At 44.1% G+C, this 21,117-nt stretch overlaps 1 protein-coding gene across 1 annotated transcript; it reads left to right on the forward strand.

Moving 5' to 3' along the window:
* The first annotated feature begins 1,415 nt into the window (after positions 1–1,415).
* On the forward strand, positions 1,416–20,995 carry LOC133954836 (cyclic nucleotide-gated cation channel beta-1-like). The gene is made up of 37 exons (XM_062389345.1): positions 1,416–1,797; positions 3,154–3,232; positions 3,364–3,385; positions 3,518–3,575; positions 3,689–3,791; positions 3,934–3,950; positions 4,039–4,135; positions 4,605–4,629; positions 4,718–4,811; positions 4,994–5,100; positions 5,335–5,398; positions 5,888–5,963; positions 6,050–6,074; positions 7,923–8,247; positions 8,437–8,586; positions 9,966–10,036; positions 10,207–10,526; positions 10,639–10,669; positions 12,854–13,046; positions 13,238–13,252; positions 14,157–14,192; positions 14,543–14,641; positions 14,764–14,918; positions 15,035–15,256; positions 15,549–15,757; positions 16,124–16,174; positions 16,283–16,369; positions 16,477–16,541; positions 16,712–16,834; positions 17,426–17,567; positions 17,648–17,807; positions 17,884–17,981; positions 18,126–18,209; positions 18,312–18,430; positions 19,008–19,154; positions 19,464–19,662; positions 19,758–20,995. The coding sequence occupies exons 2-37, from the start codon at positions 3,155–3,157 to the stop codon at positions 19,995–19,997; spliced, it is 4,107 nt and encodes a 1,368-aa protein (XP_062245329.1). The 5' UTR covers positions 1,416–1,797; position 3,154; the 3' UTR covers positions 19,998–20,995.
* The last annotated feature ends 122 nt before the right edge of the window (positions 20,996–21,117 follow it).

The raw sequence follows: 21,117 nt of genomic DNA on the forward strand, positions 1-21,117 counted from the left end.
TCATTTAGGATTGAGGCCAGTGTGGAGCTGCCTCTTCCAGCCAACGGTCTGTGTCATGGACATGTTCCCCCAGCTTATCCCCTGCTGAGCTGATAATGGGATCTGCCTCCTGCCTCAGGTGCAGCACAGGTTCTCGTGTGGTTCCCACTCTGCAGCAGAACAACAGGACGTCTGACCCAGTGAATGTTTCTCCACCTCTCCAGGACTTGACCTTCCCGACTGTTACCCTACATGGGCAGTTCACCATGACTGCTGCTCAGGTTGTTGATCTGGAGCTCCTCCACTGCAGCAGCTTTACTCATCATCATCATATTAGATCTCATTAGATCAAAACGTGTAATTTCCTGTTTACCTGCTGCCTAGTTAGCGACAGCAGATCTGAATAATCACTTTCAAGCTTCATGCCAACATTTCTCTCCTTCCCCTCCGTAATCTCCACAAACATTTATCTTCCCCCTCCTCTTTTCTTCCTCTTTCTTCCCTGATTATTGTTAAAAACAGGATTTATTTTTACAACTTTCAATGGAGAAAAAATGAAGATATGTTTTATATACATGAGAAACAGTTTGTTGCTGCAGCTGCTTGTGAGGTGGAGAATTTTTTTTTTATTCTTTATGGTTTGTGGTTTTAGTGCGGTGGTTTCCAAATGAGGTTGGGTTCTTTCCAAGAGGTTCCCCAGAGGAGATGATTAACGGCGCAGGACAAGAGATGAAACTACAGCCAATACACACATTTATATGAAGTATAATGACTTATATAAACTTAATTTCTACATAATTTATTCATAGAAACAACACATGGACATGTTGAATGTGTCAAGGGGAGTAGAGTATTTGGTTTTATTGGGGGGGGGGGGACAAGGAACCATTTTTTTTAAACCCATAGCTTGTAATTTGTGAGCTCATCTCAATAAAGAAACTCTGAAGCTACAGCATCTATAGGAGGGTTGCATGGAAGAAAATACATCTGATGTTTTGAGAATTTTGATATAAATCAATGTGAATATAATAAAAATGTATATATAGATAGACCTTATAGATTATTATCATTATTATCCTTATATATATTATTTTAGAAGAGGAAGGAGGTAGAAGTAGATCAGCAGAGCTCTGATCAGACCCTGTATCTAATAAGCTTTTACCTCCTCACTGTCTCCACCTGACCGTCATTTGGTCGAATGCTTGACTCTACAGTGTAAACCTCTCGCTGCTTGCCGGTCAGCAAGAGGCGCTGCGTCACTCACTGAGGATCAAACAGTAATGAGGATGAGATAATGAGGAGCGGAGATGGTGGAGGACGAGAAAACAGGAGATTCAAGCTCAGTAGGTCAGAAAAGAGACGTGTTCTCAAAATATGTATTTCTTTAATTCTTCTTTATCACGACAAAAGGAAATGGGAAAGAAGTGATGTGTGAAAAGTTCCCTCATTTGGCAGAAACACAAAATTCATGATCCAAATGCAAACTCATAATATAACAAATACAACAGAGATTTTACCTTTTGGTCATATTTAGAAACCCCAGAGTCTGCAGCTTTATGAGGAGGAAATTGTTTCTTTCATTGGTGCTGTTTTCTACGGTTCTCTACTTTCTGATGACGTGTCGTCCCGATGACACTTTTCTCTACCGTTAATCTGCAACTCCTCACAGTCCAGGATTGTGCCTTGACCTTCAGGTGGTGCTGGGTAATCCCGTTAGCCGCAGGCAGCCACTGTGCAAATCCCAGCACACTTGTGCCGGCTGTGGCGCACTCTGGTTCTCCACCCCACCGGTATGCAGAGGCACCTGTAGACGCACAGGTAAGAAACACAACTCTGTTACTCTGAGAAATGCACAAATTCCTGCATGGGTAATTACTACCTGGGTGCAGAACTGTGATCGGTGGAGTTGCAGCAGAAGTGTGGTTTGCAGAAGATGTGAAGAAGTCATTGAGATAAAGAAGCTGGGGTTTGGGCTCTTCTGGCTTTATTTCAGGACTGTGACTTTTAGGAAATGCTGAAGCCTCAATTGAATGAATGGTTTCAGATGGATAGATGAAGAATTACATCTTCAGGGCCTCCTCCTCCTCTTGATTTATGCTGTTTGAGGATCTGCGGCTGGCGAGGACACACGTCAGGAGTCGTCCCCGGCTGTAGATTAGTTGGAGGACGAAGTGTTGCACTGTTGAATCTAAAGACTTTGAGATTAGGGGCCTGTGTGATCTCTGCTGGTGAAGAGTTTCCCAGGAAGCAAAAGAGGGATCACAGCCACAGATCAAACTGCCATGTAAAGAAGCTTTGTGTGTGTATGTGTGAGTGTGAGTGTGTGTGTGTGTTTATGGTTCTTCCATAATGATATTGTAAAATAACAATGTTTTTTAACCCGTCGTTGCCGCTAAGGTCTTTCCAACTGCAAATGGAAAAAAGATTGGCTCATTGAGGAAACTTTAAAAAGCCAACAAGTTTTAACGCTTCAGTCATTTGTAATATTTTACATTTTGTCATCTTAATCTTAATTGAATCTGCTAATAAATATTTAGAAACAGTCACTGCAGTTGTCGGTTGTCCTGGTCGCTCTTGACCTGCTTTTCCAGGAAATCTTCCCGGTCCAGTAGATCTTTACCCCTTCGCTGAACTGGATTAGCTCAACCAGCTGATCAACTCTCACAGAGAATACGCACATTTGAGATTAGGCCAGATAAGTGGTGTTCCTGCTCTGCCAACGTATATCTTGTGCAGCTGCGTCAGTTCGATGTTAATGTGATTCTGGTTCGACCCTGTGTGGAGTCTGCAGCTGAAGCAGATTGTGTTGCTCTGCAGCCTGGGTGAAGTCAACCTCCGCCCCTTTATAGTCACTGACTTCCGACTCCTGTGCAGATTTTTATTCAAGAAAATATCTTAGTCTGGATAACAAACTCATTTATTTATTCATTTGTTATATGAGATCCCAACTTTACCCGAGAGTTGGTTGTCAGACGTCATCAGCTCCAGTTGAGGGCTCTCAGTCTGAAACGTGAAGGGGCTGCTTCAACGAACCAGGAGAGAGCGAACAGGAATAATCATCAGTGTAATCTACAATGTTTGATGAGGGGCTTGTTCAGAGGCTGACTGTGTGTGTTTGTGTTTGTGTGTGTGTGTGTGTGTGTGTGTGTGGGTGTGTGTTTGTGTGTTCAACAGGATGTTTAACTGGGTGGTGAAAGTGGTCCCCCAACCCCCTGAAGCTCCAGAAACAGATGAACCTGCCAAGACCCCTGCTGTACGACACACACACACACACGCACACACACACACACATACATAGTCATCATCATCATCATTATTGTCATCACACATACTTTGTGTTTTGTAAAGTATAGTTTGTCACTCTTTTCTCTCTTTGTCTCTCAGGTTCCCTCCAAAATCAAAGCGGGTAAGAAATACCTTGCTTGTTTTATACTATTTGTTCTGTAACTTTACATATATATGTACATACACGTAGTTTTACTGCATAAATACTTTAAATGTGACAATGTCTCTAAAACACAAATATTTTCGTTTTCAGCCATACCTTCAGTGAAGAGTCCTCCACCCAAAAACACAGAGGAGGCTTCAGAAGACAGGTAAATGTGACACTCCAGTGTGTGTGTGTGTGTGTGTGTCTGTGTGTGTGTGTCTGTGTGTGTTTGTGTGTGTGTGTGGACACTCTAACCATCTCTCCTGACCTCCCCTGCAGTCAGGCCCAGACTGGAGTATTAGGCTGGTTGTCTAATGGGTTCGTCAGCTCTCTGCCGCAGCCGTCCAGCTCCCCTCGACTCAGCCGGGCCAACGACTCCAGGGTGAGTGGACAGACGTCTCAGTGGACCTGTATTAAATCTACTCATACAGTAAATCAGGCTGATATTCGGTTCTCAATATAAATCATATTTTCTATCCTAATGCTTTTTTCATTCTTATTTCTCCCTCTTGTTCGTCCATCAGACAGAAGATGGAGAAAGGTACTTTACCGATTAGAGAAGTGGTGAGTATTTGTATAAAAGAAACAGGATCCATCCCAGGCTCAATCGACTGCTGCTTCTCTCCCAGGTCTGGAGTGATGGGCTGGGTCGCTCAGGGTCTGACCAAGGTTCTGCCTCAGCCCGACGACAAGTACAGAGAGACCAACAACGAGGAGCACACCGAGGTCAGACCCACTAACAGCCCACTTCAGGATTTACTCCTCAGACCGACACAATAGGAGGAACACGCGTAAATGGATAAATTGAGTGATTGTCCCAGAGGCTTATCATCACTATTCATGTGTATCCATCTCATAAAGGACACTACTCTCCTCCATTAACTGTCACTGCTACTTCAACCAGGTTCTTAGCCTTTGTTAACATAGAGCTGCAGTGATAAACCTCCCTTTGTTCAGATCCGTGGTAATACGTCGTGTCCCATCCTTCCACCAAGTGTCGTGGAAATTAGTTTAGTAGTTTTTTGCTCAATCATGCAAATTGGTGGTGGAATTAACATATATCTCAGTTATAAGATTGATTTAAAGAAAAACTTTTCTCATTCTCATTTCAGTAATTTACTAATAAACATGTTCCAATTGAAAATAACTTAATACTGATCGCAATCTGTTCTCTGTGTCCTTTCTGCTGTTCTAGATCTATGAAGTGGAAACAATGCCAGGTGCGTTTCTTCATCATGTCAATTTGTCACTGATCAAGGATTTCTCAGTCATCCTTTCCTCTAACTGATTGGTTTCTGATTGGTGCAGATTTCGATCCCCTCCCACACATCCCAGTGGTGGAGCTGGTGTCAGAGGACGAGGACGAAGACGCAGAAAGTCTGACCCCCCAGTTCCCCCCGAAGTGAGAACAAACCCCCTCTTTAAAACACCAGAACAATTATTCAAGCTAAAGCCTCAAACGCCAACATATGACGACAACATATATAGAATGTTGTTATGGTGCACACCAGAGTGACACACACACACACACACACACACACAGCAGAGCAGGCAGTTCAAACTTTGTGTCTTTCTCTGTTGCAGTGTGGTGAAATGGATAAGGGAGATCATGCCTCAGCCAGTTATACTGCCCCCTGGTGCTGTTATGATAGATCATTCACCCAAGTCGTCCCGCTCCTCTGTGGACAAAAGTACACACACACACACACACACACACACACACACACACACACATACATACACACACACACACACACACACCACACACGATAAGATAAGATCCACGTGCACAAGCAAATACACACATGACCCAGAACCTCGGTCCATGTTCTGTTCACTGACGTTTGTGTCTCTTTCTCTCTCTCTCTCTCTCTCTCTCTCTCTCTCTCTCTCTCTCTCTCTCTCTCTCTCTCTCTTCTCTGCAGTTCTGTCTCCACCACCTGAGTCTCTCAGTGGAATCTCAATAGATACTGACAGCAAAGTGTCTCAGTAGGTTTTTTTCTTTCCACAGATTCACTAGTGTGACTGGTAATGTAATGGAGGTTTCTGTTATATTCCAGTTTCTCAGTAACCATTGAGCTGAGCCAGCATCAACAACAGCAGGGGGCTCAAACTGCAGCAGCTGAATGGAAATCAGACGTCGTTCATGTTGTTATTCATTTTATTTATAAACGTAAACTTTAAACTTTCATCTTCAGTCTGGCTTTTGACTATGAATGGTCTTTTAGACATTTTTTGTTTTATTGATTTATTGTTTATTAACAGTTCACTCTCTTTAACCATTATTGACTACTTTTACTTATTCTTATATCTCTTTTATTTTAACGTCTCTTTAACTCTATTCATTATTTTGAATTCTTTTCATCTTTTTAGGTCTTAATCTCCATTTTACTGTAGTCATTTTAATAGTTTCTGGTCTTGATTGACATGTTAAGTACATCGGGCTGATGGGTGAACTAATGGGTTGTCTGTCCACAGTGTGGTCGGCTGGTTCATGTCCGGTCTGGGCCTGAAGCTGCCTCAGCCTGCGATTGCCCCCAAAGACGAAATCGAGGTAAATTATGTGAATAAATAAAAGACTGTTATTTTCTTTAGATCACAATCAGCTCTCACAGCTGCTGTTTCTCTTTTCTCCTTCAGTGTTCAACTCAAGTTCTACAGAAAGGTGAGTTGAGGCTTCAGTCACTTACAGTTACTTTCCTGTGGTTATAGAAAACCTTTTCCTGCCGGTACAAAGTGTTACAACTCACAGTTCAGTCAAGTGGATCTTCATCTGCTTTCCCAGAGAAATAGAAACAGAATCATCTCTTTAAAAACATGGGGGTCTTTCGCTTCATTCATACTCCTGTAATATCTGGAACATTACTGTTTATGTGTTTTCTGTTGAAGCGCCCTCTTGTTTTTCCCCCCATAGTTTTTGAAGAGGTGTTTTGGTCGGGTGGTCGGAGCCTAACTCAGTCCCTCTTCTCCTTCTGTTTCAGGGGGGAAGGCGCTGCGAGCCCCTTAAACAGCAGGAGGAGACGACTGGGGGATGCTCCGATTCCCACACACACACTGACACACACACACACACATACACACACACACATACAGCTGATGTACAACGTGCAGCTCAGAACTGAAACTCTAGGCAGCTTTTAAAGAATATAGAGCTATATTCAACTCACCTGGCTGTACTCAGTACAGTTTGAAAATGAATGTACTACCGCTTTAAATGTGTGCACTGATATTTGTGCTGTAAGTAAAGTGTGTACTGTTTATTCTGTAGGTGAATCAATGTGTTCTTGTCTGTGAATTTGCACATTTTCTGTTTGACAGAAATACTTAGTGATTGACATATTTGACATTACTGTAGGTTTAATGCACGTAGGGCTGCAGACGTTACATCTTTCTGTTGCTGTGCTTTAGCAAATGGAAATGTACACTATGTATATTCATGTTGCCATTTTCATGTCCAGAAACAGAACATATTCAGAAGCAAAGGTGATGTACCGGTCATACATTTAAATGTAGTATCTTCTTCTCCCGACCGAAATCCAGAAATATTGATTAAACGGCAGCTATATAAATGTGCTATTGTATTATCTTCGTATTAACTTATTTATCAATATTTGACATTAACTCTAGGAGGAAAATAGACTAATTTTTGTCTATCTGTTAAAATTGTGTTCCTTCAAATCTATATTTTTTGGTTCAAGCAAAGTTGAGTTGAGTTCAGGGTCTTGACCATATGTCAATACGTTAAATGTATGAGGATTTAAGTGAAGTTGTATGAGTACTACTTGCAGGATGAGGCCAAATGGGATCCACTTGATTTGTATCCAAGGCCTTGAACTGTGACCTGTGGTGTTTGTTCCCGGGGGTTTGACCTGATTTGTCAGAACGGCACCTGATCACGTTTAAAACGTTTTTGACTGTGGAGCAGAAGAAGTGGTAGAACACGTCTGTGATGTAAACACACTGCAGGAAAAATAAAGATTCAGTGTGGAATGAATTATGTGGTGATTTTTATCGATAAACAATTTTCTAAAATGTCTTCAGAAGCACAGTTATTAACCTCAAGGAGTCATCAACAGCTCGACCTGAACGACTGATAGAGCAAGTAGAGACCAGACTGTAAATAAAGATGGACAACATCTTCCAAATGAAGCCAAAATATCTCAGATACGAACGCTGCCATCTTGCACTGATGACCTCGTTTGGAGCCAGAGTCTAAGTAGGGATTTAGGAGCCGCCATGTTGTCCATCTTTATCTGCAGTCTGTGGAACCAATCACATAAGCTGCTTTCAGACTGAACTGTTGCTACAGACGTTCTCCAGAGTTTCCAGGTGAAGATCCAGCAGTATAACATCTGGAGAATCGACAGCTACAGAGTTTGATGATGGAAAGTTCATCTTGGAAAGACGAGTTGATGATTACATACTTTATGTGTCCAAATAAACTTTTTACATCCAAATCCCAAACTAAATCCATCACCACTGCGTCTGTTTCCACTCATTCTTGCCCTCACAGCTTCATCCAAACTCAAACCTGACTTGGTCCTAGAAGACGTGGACTCAGACAACGAGGGTCCTCACAGACCTGCACCACCGTGCACATTGTTGACTGCCCCATCCCCGACCACCCCCCAGCAGCAGGACACGATGCAGCAGACGCAATGCAGTTCCATGCCGTCCCAGGTGGAGGCTGATGCCGATCCAGTGCCAGGAGGACCTTCAGAGAGCCCGACGAAGATATCTCAGGAAGATGCCGAGACTCAGACGGGCCGCTGGACGCCGTTTATTGAGAGCATCAAGAGGGAGGCTGAAGATTCGGCCTTTGCTACCATAGAGGAACGGTGAGAGAGTCACAACCAATCCTTATTTCAGAGGATTAACTCGTTTGACTTGGCTAATAGATGTGTTCTTTTCTGTGTTATCTAAAGTCTAAAGCCACAAGGGAGAAGAAATCCTCAATTGAATTTCCCACATTATAAACCCTGACTTCACAACATGCATCATATCAGTGTGTCCATGTCTGTCTCTAGTCTGCTGGTGGAGCGCGTGGCGATGACCCGTGTGGCCGAGGAGGTGGCCAGGCAGGCGGCGGAGACGGCCGTCAGACAGATGGCCAGCGAGGGACATTCCATCAGGCTCTCGCTGGACAGTGCAGAGCTGCTGGAGGAGCCTGACGCTGAGTAAGAGAGAGAGAGAGAGAGAGAGAGAGAGAGAGAGAGAGGGAGAGACTGAGAGAGAGACTGAGAGAGAGAGGAGGACTAGTCATTATTGATTAATGGTTATACTGCAAAATATCAAGCCTCAATTACTCTTCTTTGTCACAAGGGATTGATAACTTCATCATTTTTTTATATATCAGCCGATATATTAGTATTGGAATTTTATGTCTCACTAAAATCGATATTGGCATCGACCCCCAAAAGAAAGACATTCAAATCCCGCTCTACTGTGTGAGCTGCTGCTGCTGAAGTGGTATTGTTTATTTGCACACTTTATCTCACAGAATAATAACATACAATTTATCAACATATATCCTTTTAAATCTCTACATTTCCATCATTTCTATATTTTCAAATTTATTTATTTATTACAATTTCCTAAATCTCAGACTGGGCTGCTCCAGTTGTGTCGTGTTCTCCTCTGCAGCAGCTCAGTTAACCTCAAATAAAGAATCATGCAGTCGAACTGATCCAGCTCGGGATGAACGATCTGTGGTTTGCTGCCGGGCTCTGGCTCCAGATCCCGAGGGTTCTGGTCATGGGATCTCTGCCTCAGCATCACAGCCTGTACGGCATCACACCGCCTCACCATGCCAACCACAGCTTCCCATGGCAACATGTGTGCCGTCCCCCGCTCCCCCCCGCCCTCCCCCCTCCCCCTCTCAGCCGTTCCTCTGGTAACACCTGCTGCAGCTTCAGGAGGAACAGGGAACATGACAGGCGGAGACGTTAGGGAACATTGTCCCTGTTGTTTTTACTAATATTTACATAGTCGCCTGAACTGGTTCATGAGCTGGTGTCACTTTGATGCTCGTGGACATTCTCAGTTTGGACTAATGACGGTTAACGCGTGAGAATAAGTGAGTATCTGATGAGAGAACGTCGTGTTTAGATAATGGACTGATATGTCGTTGTGTTATTAATTCATTATTTAACTCGTTTAACTATTAATTCATTATTTAACTCGTTATCATCGGATGTAAACAGATTATATAAGCTTGACCGTCATGTGATCACCGAGACGTTGTGGTAACACTAGAGAGGAAACAGAAACTACGCTACGAGGTCACAGTGAGCAGAGGTCATACTTCTCAGTTTTCTATAATCAGGTTGAAATTGTTTATAGTTTTACTAAACTTGAAACAGTTTTAATAAATCTTTCGTGATTTTTGTTTTTGCTATTTTGTCCCATCTGTCCCATCCATCCCATCTGTGCCATACTCCCTTATCCTTTCTTTATCCGTCTCCTCTCCTTTCTTTATCCATCTCCTCTCCCCTCCTCTCCTCTCCTCTCCTCTCCCCTCCTCTCCTCTCCTCTCCTCTCCTGTCCTGTCTTGCAGAAAGGAAGAGAGTCTTGCAGAGGACGATGAAGACCTAGAAGAGGCTGTGGTACCTACCTTATTAGAACTAGGTATAAAGATCATCACATATAACCTTTGTGAACCACTGCATGTGTTGTTCTTGCATTGTTTTACTTTTCTCCTCTCTGCGGAGAAAGTCACAAACTCTAAGTAGACAGCAGAATACTCTGTAGTCCAAGTACACTCCATAGATTCTAAATATCTGTTAATCACCATCTAGAGCTAAAGGAGAATGCAGAGCCACAGCGGACGTCCCCCTCTCCCCCTCCAAGTCCTGAACCAGTTAAGATCTCTGAACCAGAGCCACATCCTGAACCTGAACCAGAACCTGAACCTGAACCTGAACCTGAATCAGAACCAGAAGCAGAAGCAGAACCAGAACCAGAACCAGAACCAGAACCAGAACCAGAACCGGAACTAGAACCAGAACCAGTGGCCAAGACCCAGGATGCCAAATCCAACGCTCAGCCTGTGACGCAGCAGCCACAGAAAGCAGAGCCAATCAGAGAAGTCCCTGATGCTGATAAATCTGCAGAGAAAGTAAGAACAGAAAGAAAGAAATTAACATTATAATAAATGACTTTAAATAAGCATTTTCCAGAATGTAAGTGTTACACACCACTCATATATTCTTATGCGTTTTGTTTTGTAGGAGGAGGAAGATACTGGGGATGACTGTGGTGGTATGTCTCCTATTTTTTTATGTTTACTTTCATCCAGAAAATCTGTCTCAACACAGAGTGACATCACTGCTGGTTGAGTTATAGTGAACTCAGAAGCTGCTAAATCGTCATTCAACACACTTTTACTCCCTCACTTCATCACTTTGGCTGATTTCTGACCTGTTATCATCATCTGTCCTGAGATATACGATCAGAAGTGTTCACACCTGGTGGTAAGCATGTGTCCTGAACTTGTCCTCCTGTGAGCACTTGTGATCAGATCTCATTTCCTTACTCTAAATGCAAATCAAAACAATTGTCTTACGTCTTCACAAAGACCAAAGAGTGTTGTTTTCAGTCAGCAGGGCCAGAAGGGGTCGAGCGGATCAATGCAAAAATAATTTTCTTTATCTGAAAGAACTTAGTTAATCAAAACATGGGTCAGTGTCAGTTTAGGTTGTTAAAACACTTTTGGTTGATTATTAAACTGCAGCAGGTCAAAGGTCGCGACCCGAGTCCATCATACGTGGCCCAGGACACATTTTTGTTCACACAGCTAAACGATGCTGGCCTCCTGTGTCCAGGACCATCTCCACATGTGATCAGATCAGACTGGAGGTTAGATCCAGGTCTGAACAGGGTCCCTGTCAGTCAGGCTGATATCAGTAGATCTGGCGACTGTAGGTGTGAACATTATCTGATTGTGAGCTTGTTAGTACTTTGCTGTCTGCCTATTGGCTGAGCCGATCTCCCATCATGCTTCTGTTCTGCCTGACTGTGTATCTGCGTATCCACCTGTCTCTTCCATAGCTCCAGTCAGCTGTGATTCATTTAAGAGCTGCCTGATGCGCATTCCTCACACCTCCGAGTGCCTCGGCAATATCAACGCATTCTTCAAAGAGAACGGCATCTCCCCCCCGAAAATACCCTCCATGCCCAAGCTACCCACCCAGTTCTCTGATGTGACCCGGTATCTACCCACCCTCCCCCCTGAATTACGCCAGGAGTTCTCCCAGATCAGACTCACACAGATCCCCCGAAACATCTCGCAGACCCTGACCGAGTGGTTCCCCAAAAGCTCGGAGGGTTCGGGCGACTCCACTCTGTCCAGTCTCGCCCAGAGCTTTTCCAGCATCCCGCAGAAGCTCTCCCAGTTCCCCAGCCGAACACAGCAGTACTTCAGCAACGTCCGGAACCGCCTCAACAGCCTTATGCCTCAAGATGCCTAAGAAACAACAACAGCAAAAACAGAAGAAAGACAAGAACCCGCAAGACGTAGAACTCAACCGGCTCGTCCAACCCTCCCCTCTCTCTCCTCCTCAGCATCCTCACCTCCGGTCCCGCTCCCCGTCTCCATCCTCCCCCAATGGTAGCACCCTCGAGTTGCCCAATGTGCCGTCCTATCCGCGCCTGCCACCGATTGCCAGCCCCCCGTCAAAGCAGCTCAACGCCGCGTCCCGCCAGCTGTCGGGTCTGTCCAACCCGGCCTTCTTCATTGAAGATGACTCAGACGTTTCGCCAGTCAGACCCGCAGGTGAATCTGCAAGCTGTAGAAAGTGAATTGTCTTCGTGTGATATCTTGCAGACTGTGAGCATTCATGAACAAATTGGTTGTTTTGGTGTTGTGGTTGTGGGTTTTTGTATCAGTTTGCGTTTCCCTTATCCTGTCGTGATTCAAGAAATCTTACCAACATTATTAAGTTTGATCAGTTGCTCTCAGGAGGAAAGAAATTAGTGTTTTAGATAAAAATGGAACACATTCAAGTTTCACCATTTTGTCAAGAAAACAAAACCATTTTGAGGAGACATTTAGACTTTAATCTGTATTATTAATAGATGTATTTATGAATTGGCAGAACATTTATTTCCACAAGAAACTATATAAACACAACACAAGAGAGAAAAACTAAAAAAGCATCATGTCTCCTTGTAAGAAGCTGGAAATCTACCAGTGTACCGTGATCCATAAGAGACAGACTCATGTGAATTCCCAGATAAATGTCCTCTCAGCCGTCGGCCTTATTCACGAGGGACCAGTTGGAGGTGGATCCTCTTGCATTAGCTTGAATCTAAACCCTGCTGAAACTGCCTCTCCTGCTTTTTGCCTCTAACTCTGCTGCTTTGCCCCTTGTTACGCAGCACATGAAACATTACGGTAGATTACATCTGGACTCAATGACAATAAATGTCTGTCTCCCTCTCCAGAGAGCTCCACCCACAGCATTCATCCAGCCGTCAATGTGGAGGACGTGGACTCAGACCATGAGAGAAAAGGAGGAGGAAGAGGAGGAGGAGGAGGAGGGGAGGAACAGATTCCCATCCCCAAAATCCTCACCCCACAGGACCCCAAGTTTACAACCCTCACTGTCCCTGTGACCCCGTCTGGAGGTCGTCAGAGGTGAGGAATCTCTGCAAGTCACAAATTATAAAGAATATACAATATGTTGCTGTTACCTCAGGGTTTATGTGTTGCTTTTGATGCTTCATGATATATGAAGACAGCATTGGTGTAGGTATCATTGTTTCAACATTATTAACAGACCTTTAAACATAAACATCCTTTCTTCTCCCCACACTTTGCTTCCACAGTAAAGGAGATAAAGAGTAAGGAACCTGCATGGACTGAGATGTAGTGGCCTCCAGTGGACAGTCTGCTTTTCATTTACAAATACACACGTGCATAACTTCTGTAGCATTCACGGCAAAACATGTGATAAGACATTTGTCATTGTGTGTGCAAGTGAAGCATTTTCATCCAGAAGGAGAGCGAATCAAATATTTATGACAATATTTCTGGAAAAACCTTACAAAAACTAAGAATTTCTGAAATTACTTCATTATTCTCATTTTGGAATGAATTACTTCCCAGTTTCCCAGTTTGGTTCTGAAACACCCTCCTCTGTTCCTCCTACATACTGACGCCAGTATTTCACTGACCTGCAGAAACCATGTGTGTACAACAAGTAAAATGTTTTAGTAAAATCTAGACTTTCATGAAAACAATTTTTGCACGACAATCAGAGCTTTCAATGTATCACACGCACAGACACAAACTTTGGTAATGCAGAACAAGGCGTCTTTGTGAGGCTGGAAGGTGTTTCTGAGTCACTGACTGGTTCTTGTGTTGTGTTTTTGTCTTGTGTTATTGTCTTGTGTTGTTGATGTTGTTGCTGTGCTGTTCTTTTGTGTGAAGTGTGAAAGAAGTGTTTAATGTTGCACGGTATTTACAGACTCATGTGCTTTTGTCCACTGCATGCTTTGTGAAGTAGCGTAGCAAAAAGTCAATAAACCGATGCATCACGATCTTGCACTTGCATCATCAATGTGTCTCGAGAGGTGATTATGTCTTCACTTGTTTTCTGGATTAACGTCGTGCTTTTCTTGGTGCGCACACACACACACACACACACACACACACACACACACACACACACACTCTCTCTCTCTCACTGTCTTTCTTTCATGAACACAAACTCACTCTCTCCCCTGCTCTGGCCCTGTGTGACAGTAGTGCAAGGAATCATCGGACCATCTGGACAAAGACGTAAGATATCCAACCTTTATGAATATCAATCATGAGTGTCCATCCATCTTATCATCCATGCATTGTGCTAAATCCCTGTATTTTCCCTTGATCTGAACGGAGCAGTTTTTAATAATTTTTTTCAGTCTATTTACAGGAAAAATCGTTAAAATGTTTATGTTAAAAATGAGATTTTACAAAAACAACACGTGAAACCCAATGTCAATAAAGTATCTCTGATTCTGATCTACTTGGACAATTTCTTAAGAATGAATGAAATGCATTAGAACCATTTCTATGACGCTTGTAAATCAGCAGCACCATCTCAATGCTGAACCAATGATGTCACTGTTTCTATTACACTTGAACAGCAGGAGGCTTCACTCTCAAAGTGAAGATGACGAGGATGAAGGAAACCTCCCAGTCAGAGCCTGGCCCAGCCAGTCCAGCCTGCACAGCACAGATGACGTGTGAGTACTATACACACACACACACACACACACACACACACACACACACACACACACACACACACACACACACACACACAGACACACACACATCTGATTTGATCTCTGACTTCATTTCACAGTCTGAAAGAACGTCCGGCGTCCTCAGCCAGTCAGACCAGCACGGTGGTGAACGAGCGGCTGCAGGAGCTGGTGCGGATGTTTAAAGAGAGAACGGAGAAGGCCAAGGAGAAGCTCATTGACCCTGACAGCTCCGACGAAGACAGCATCGTCCCCTGTGAGTCTGAGCTTTTTCTTCTCCTCATGCAAAAGTCAGACTCCAAAGGTCATCGAAGAATGTGCATGTTCAAACATTCTTTTGTCTCCCCTTCGTCACCTCTGTCCTCCTTCCAGCACCTCCTCAGCCGGCTCCTGCAGGGCAGCCGCTGGACAGGGGAGAGAAGGCTGCACAGGCAGGTCCATCAGGAGGAAGAGGAGGAGGAGGAGAAGAAGGAGGAGTGGAGACTGAGGAGGAGGAGGAGCAGCAGGCGAGGGGCCGCTGCAATGGCAAAGCTCCTCGGTGCATTCTTGCCTGTGTGCATTATCGTTTCCCTGCCAGCATCGACCCCTTCACCAGTGAGAAACCAGCCGAACACACCACTGTCTCCAGAACTCACCGTGCAGAAGAGTCTGCTTCATGCAACACACTGAGTCAACGTCTTCACTTTTCAGCCAAATAGTTCTGATCCCATTTGAAACAGAAAGAAAACAAAAAACAAATTAAATCAAATCAAACCATACACAATAAATACACACAAAACAAAAATAGAATGAAACATCTATGTAAGTGAGGATGTATATACTAATACTTTATTACCAAAGAATGATGACACCTCCCTGACCTCTCCTCCCTCCCGTCTCCCTGCAGACCTGATGTATGTGCTGTGGATGTTCTTGGTGACTCTGGCGTGGAACTGGAACGCCTGGTTCATCCCAGTGCGCTGGGCCTTCCCCTATCAGACTCCGGACAACATTTACTACTGGCTCCTGATCGACTACCTGTGTGACCTCATCTACATCCTGGACATCACCATCTTCCAGCCACGTCTGCAGTTTGTTCGTGGGGGGGACATCGTGGTGAGTGTGGCACGAGAAGCTTCAAGCTCTGTCTTGTGGTGGGACCATAGACTGATAATAAAGATGGACGGCAAAACCACTCCTGGTGGCTGGCTGGGAATTGGGTAATTCAGTCAGCCTCCCCAGTGTCAGTGGATTCTCTGGCTTTAAATGACGTCTTCTGTGAAAAATTGGAAACAGGATTTTTTGGCTTCATTTTTGGATAGTGAGAAGAAGCAGACACGTGTCGTCCATCTTTAATTACAGTCTACGTGTGGGACTAAAAGAAGTTCCTCTCTCAGGAAACATTCCCTGTGTCATTTCCATCACTATGCTTTTATTTGTTCACGTGATTATTGATCTGTAATTGTTTTGTTCTCTTTCCAGAGCGACAAAAAGGACATGAGAAAGAATTACATGAAAACCAAACGCTTCAAGGTAAATTACTATAAGACTATCAGTCTGTTATTTTTCTCTTCTCTTATTATGTTAAATATATCATCAGAAGAGTTTGATCAGATGAGATTTTACCCTCCTGCTTTTCAGTTTGATGTCGCCAGCCTCGTTCCCCTGGAGCTCTTCTACTTCAAGACCGGCATCAACCCCCTGCTCCGTTTACCACGGCTGCTGAAGGTGAGGCTCTGATTCTTATGTTCACATATCATATCCCTGTATTATGAATCAAAACATACACTCGTACTTTTCATTGAACCTTTTTTGTGTTCTCTCTCTTCATCCAGATCAACTCCTTCTTTGAGTTCAACGAGCGCCTGGAGGCCATCTTGACTAAAGCCTACATCTACAGGTGGGCTTCCCTGTTCTGTTCCTCCTCCTCATCACGTCCTGGTGACCACGAGCACTGAAATCTCTTCTTTCACCTTCATGTCTTCATCCTGGAGACACAGTTTTCATTCAGCTGATGTGATATCTGGCTTTCAGTGCTTTCACATGTTCCACTGTCTCACTGTCTTCCAGGGTGATCCGTACCACCACCTATCTTCTGTACTGTCTCCACTGTAACGCCTGTCTCTACTACTGGGGCTCTGCCTACACAGGACTGGGCTCCACTAAGTGGGTTTACAATGGAGAAGGCAACAGGTTGGTGGGATAAACACACACACACACACACACACACACAAAGGAATGAAAGGTTTGGATGGAAGGAGGTTAAAGGGGTTTAACACAAGCAAAGTGTAGAGAGGAAGATGTTAAGCCGGCTCTTGCTTGCTTTTCCAGGATTCCCAGAGCTTTAACTAGTGAACTGGAGCAGGGCCACTCCCCAACAACACCTCTAATCCCCTGTCATTACATACCTGGCCCATCCCTCCATCTCCATCCGTCCCTCTACACTTCCCTTCATCTTTTTACCCCCTCGTCTCCTTTTGTTCAGTTTTGGTACATATTTGCACATACCATTCTGTCTACTGCCTGAGGGTACCCGTAATTAGCACCCTACCGCTCCCCCCCCCCCCCCCCCAACACACACACACTGAGTCTCTGTCCATCAAATCTTCATTGCACCCTCTTGAATGTTCATCTCTACTCAACATCCCAAACTGCTCATTGAGTCCCACACAGATTCCCCTGATGAACACCCTCTTTTCCCCTGTTTCAGTTGCACTATTAGTTTTGCAGCTGATTAAAATCCCTTAGCCGTCATAATGATCTCTGCTCTCTCCCTTTGCTCAGTTACATTCGCTGCTACTACTTTGCGGTGAAGACCCTGATCACCATCGGAGGTCTCCCCGACCCCACCACCCTGTTCGAGATCATCTTTCAACTCATCAACTACTTTGTTGGAGTCTTTGCCTTCTCTATCATGATAGGACAGGTACATCTATCTCCCATTGAAAGCTGCAGTGAGTTATAGAATAGCTTTGTGTAATAATGGTGTTAAATTTTCTATCTCAGATGCGTGATGTGGTCGGTGCAGCCACCGCGGGTCAGACCTACTACCGCACATGCGTGGACAACACTATTAAATACATGTCGTCGTACCGCATCCCCAAAGACGTCCAGAACCGTGTGAAGACCTGGTACAACTACACCTGGCAGTCTCAAGGCATGCTGGGTAAGGAGAACAAACAGAGCGTGCACGGTCACGTACATCCGAGCTTTCAGTCACATTCCTGTTGTATTCTATCCAGACGAGCAGGAGCTGCTGACTCAGCTGCCGGATAAGATGCGTCTGGACATTGCTATAGATGTCAACTACTCCATTGTGAGCAAAGTCCCACTTTTCCAGGTATGGTAAGAATTGTATTTTCTAAAACTTCCACTACAGAAAGTCCAGTTGTGTTATGATGCTTGTTTATTCGTGTAGAGACCTGTGGACAGTTAAGCTTCAGAAACAATACTCTACTAGTTTGGTCTGATTTCCCTCTTGCAGGGTTGTGACAGACAGATGATCTTTGACATGCTGAAAAGCCTTCGCTCTGTCGTCTACCTGCCGGGAGACTATGTCTGCAAGAAGGTACAAACCGGCCTGTGTTTGTTTTGTGGAAGACTTGTGTCCATCTCTTCCTCTCATCATCTGACTCTTTCTCTCTCTCTCTCTACCTCCTCTGTTTGTCAGGGTGAGGTGGGGCGGGAGATGTACATCATCAAAGCGGGGGAGGTGCAGGTGGTCGGGGGACCTGATGGGAAGACGGTGTTCGTCACTCTCAGAACAGGATCCGTTTTCGGAGAGATCAGGTACGAATGTTTTTTAGCCGTGAATCGCAGACCAGAAAAAACTGCTTTAATCTATTGAAACATATATCACATGTTTGCATTCATGTCCCTTTCAATGTGCTTGAAAAGGAAATTTTTAACATTTAAAAAATGTAATTTGTGGGGGAGGAAAACAATGTTTTTCACATTTGGAGATTTGTTTTTTCTTGAATTGGTTTCAGATATTTTTTTTCTTTTTCTATTGATTTTGCACGTTTTGTATAAATTCAAATACAAAGTTATTTATATGGCTTTGTTATTCATATTTATTTGCTTTATCATTATTATTTATCTTTTCAAGTTTGTTTAACTATAATGTTGAGGTTGATTGTATTGATTTTACTGATATTTTGAATATCCTATATTTTGTTAATCATCTGTAAAGCACTCTGAATTTGATTTGACTTGTTAATGAATTGTGCTCTATGAATATATATTAACTGATTTAAATCAGTAAATATGACACACAACTGTCCTGTTTAGGTTCCACTTGTTGCCCTGAAACTTCAAACGTGATTTTAAACCGTGTAATTATCTCTCCTCTCTCACTGGTTGGCAGTTTGCTTTCAGTAGGCGGGGGTAATAGACGCACAGCCAATGTGATTGCTCATGGATTTGCCAATCTCTTCATCCTGGACAAGAAAGACCTGAACGAGATCCTGGTCCACTACCCCGAGTCCAAGAAACTGCTCCGCAAGAAGGCCAGGTTAAACATAACCACACACAAATGACTGTCTCTGTCCTGTGTCTGTCCTGTCTCTGTCCTGTGTCTGTCTTGTGTCTGTCCTGTCTCTGTCCTGTGTCTGTCCTGTGTCTGCACTGTGTCTGTCCTGTGTCTGCACTGTGTCTGTCCTGTCTCTGTCCTGTGTCTGTCCTGTGTCTGCACTGTGTCTGTCCTGTCTCTGTCCTGTGTCTGTCCTGTGTACGAATCGTATTACTTCCCACTGGATTCCAATGCTCTGGCTGCATGTTTGTATTTCTTACAATCTGACTGAAGTCATTGTCTCAACCACAGGAAGATGCTGACCAAGGGAAAGAAACCTGAGGTCAAAGAAGAGGCGAAGCAGGCACCTCCGGCTCCGTCGGCTGCCGTCAGGCCGGAGACGCCCCGACTGCTGCGAGCCGCCCTGGAGATGGCCGAGAGGGCGACTGGACTGAGAGGAGCTCTGGCTGAAGTCAAGGAGAGGACCAACAAGTCCTTCATCTCATTACATGTGAATAAACTAATGAACGTGCATGTGCTGCAATAAAAACAAGGAGGGAGTATGTCACAGACACACCAAGCATTAATACTTCTCTCCTCTTTCAGCCCTCCATCGCTTCCTCCCTGCCCCCTCTGTCTCCCACCTCCAGCTCTGGACCCGACAGAGATGGAGACACGCCCTCACCCGTCTATGCCAGCTCTGCGTCATTGCGCTCTTTGGGGCCTCGCTCCGCATCACAGTGCTGCAGCCCCGCAGACAAAACGCTCGCCACGGACCAGAGCGAGGAGGATGTCTGTGAGGAAGAAGGGAACGAGGCAGAGAAGAGGAAAGGTCGGAGGAGTTAGGAAGGAAGGGGAGCGAGAAAAACACATGTGGACGGAGGAAAATGGAGGAATTATCAGGGAATAAAGAAACTGCTTTGAGAGTGACAGACAGAAGAGGAGAAGTAAATAAAGATGTACATAAACACTTATGTCTCATTCTCAGACGCATCTGATTGTGTCACTGCAAAGAATCAAAGTCCTTTCTCACCCATGATGCACTTAATCCCTTTTGTGCATTATCACCCAGGACTTACAGGAAGCCACGCCTCTGCAATCAACCCATAAACTTCAATGGCTGATATATGTTTTGTTACGTGTGTCGTATATCAGCGATGTCTCATCTCTCTGGAACACGTGAAACCTCCACCTTCATCCATGTCATCATGAGTTCATCTAATGTAAGGAACAAGCCATCCCTCGTCTGCTGTCGTACCGAGTGCAAACAGCTGGATTCATACGAGCCGCGATTCTGTGTTGGATGCAAAGATGGATGACGGCTCATAAAAAGTGAAGCCAAACTGCTTTGATCGCCCCCTGGTGGCTGGCTGCATGTCAGTAGACGGAACTTGAGTCAAAATAGTTTTTTCAAAGATGGTTTCTATGGATCGACTTCGATTGAATTCCAAATTATGTAATCTTCACAAGATAGCAGCATTCATACCTGGAGACGTGTCGTCCATCTTTACATCCAGTCTATGGCTGGATGCAAAGTTAAACCATAATGCACCGAGCTGAACTTCTTGTCTTTGCACAACATCCAAAATGTTTTTGCTGTTGTTGTCGACTAAATGTTTACAGATTCTTTTGTAAACTTCAAATTGCCTTATCTTGTCTTTGTCATTTAACTTTGTGTTGTGTCTGTGTGAGTAGCACGCGCTGCGTATGTACAGACACAACATGATCTTCTGTGTTTCCATCGTAAGACACAGTATGTTAGCAGTATATGTAATAAGACATACTGAGAATCATATATATATTTACAACAGCAAGCTCAAAAATAATCTATCCTCTGATTGCCTCAATGCATGTTAATAACATAACATGTTAATGTGTGTACATAATCTCAAACGGATCAACTCATCACAAACTATCAATGCATTTGATTTGCAGCGTCATAAGATGTACATACGTTCTATAAATG

This window comes from Platichthys flesus, chromosome 6, assembly GCF_949316205.1.
Source record: "Platichthys flesus chromosome 6, fPlaFle2.1, whole genome shotgun sequence".
Classification (NCBI taxonomy): Eukaryota; Metazoa; Chordata; class Actinopteri; order Pleuronectiformes; family Pleuronectidae; genus Platichthys; species Platichthys flesus.

Coding starts and splice junctions, on each gene's coding strand:
- LOC133954836 (XM_062389345.1), top strand. CDS start 3,155: ATGTTTAACTGGGTGGTGAAAGTGGTCCCCCAACCCCCTGAAGCTCCA. Junction 14,193..14,542: donor CGGACCATCTGGACAAAGAC/GTAAGATATCCA, acceptor ACACTTGAACAG/CAGGAGGCTTCACTCTCAAA. Junction 16,175..16,282: donor TGAAAACCAAACGCTTCAAG/GTAAATTACTAT, acceptor CCTGCTTTTCAG/TTTGATGTCGCCAGCCTCGT.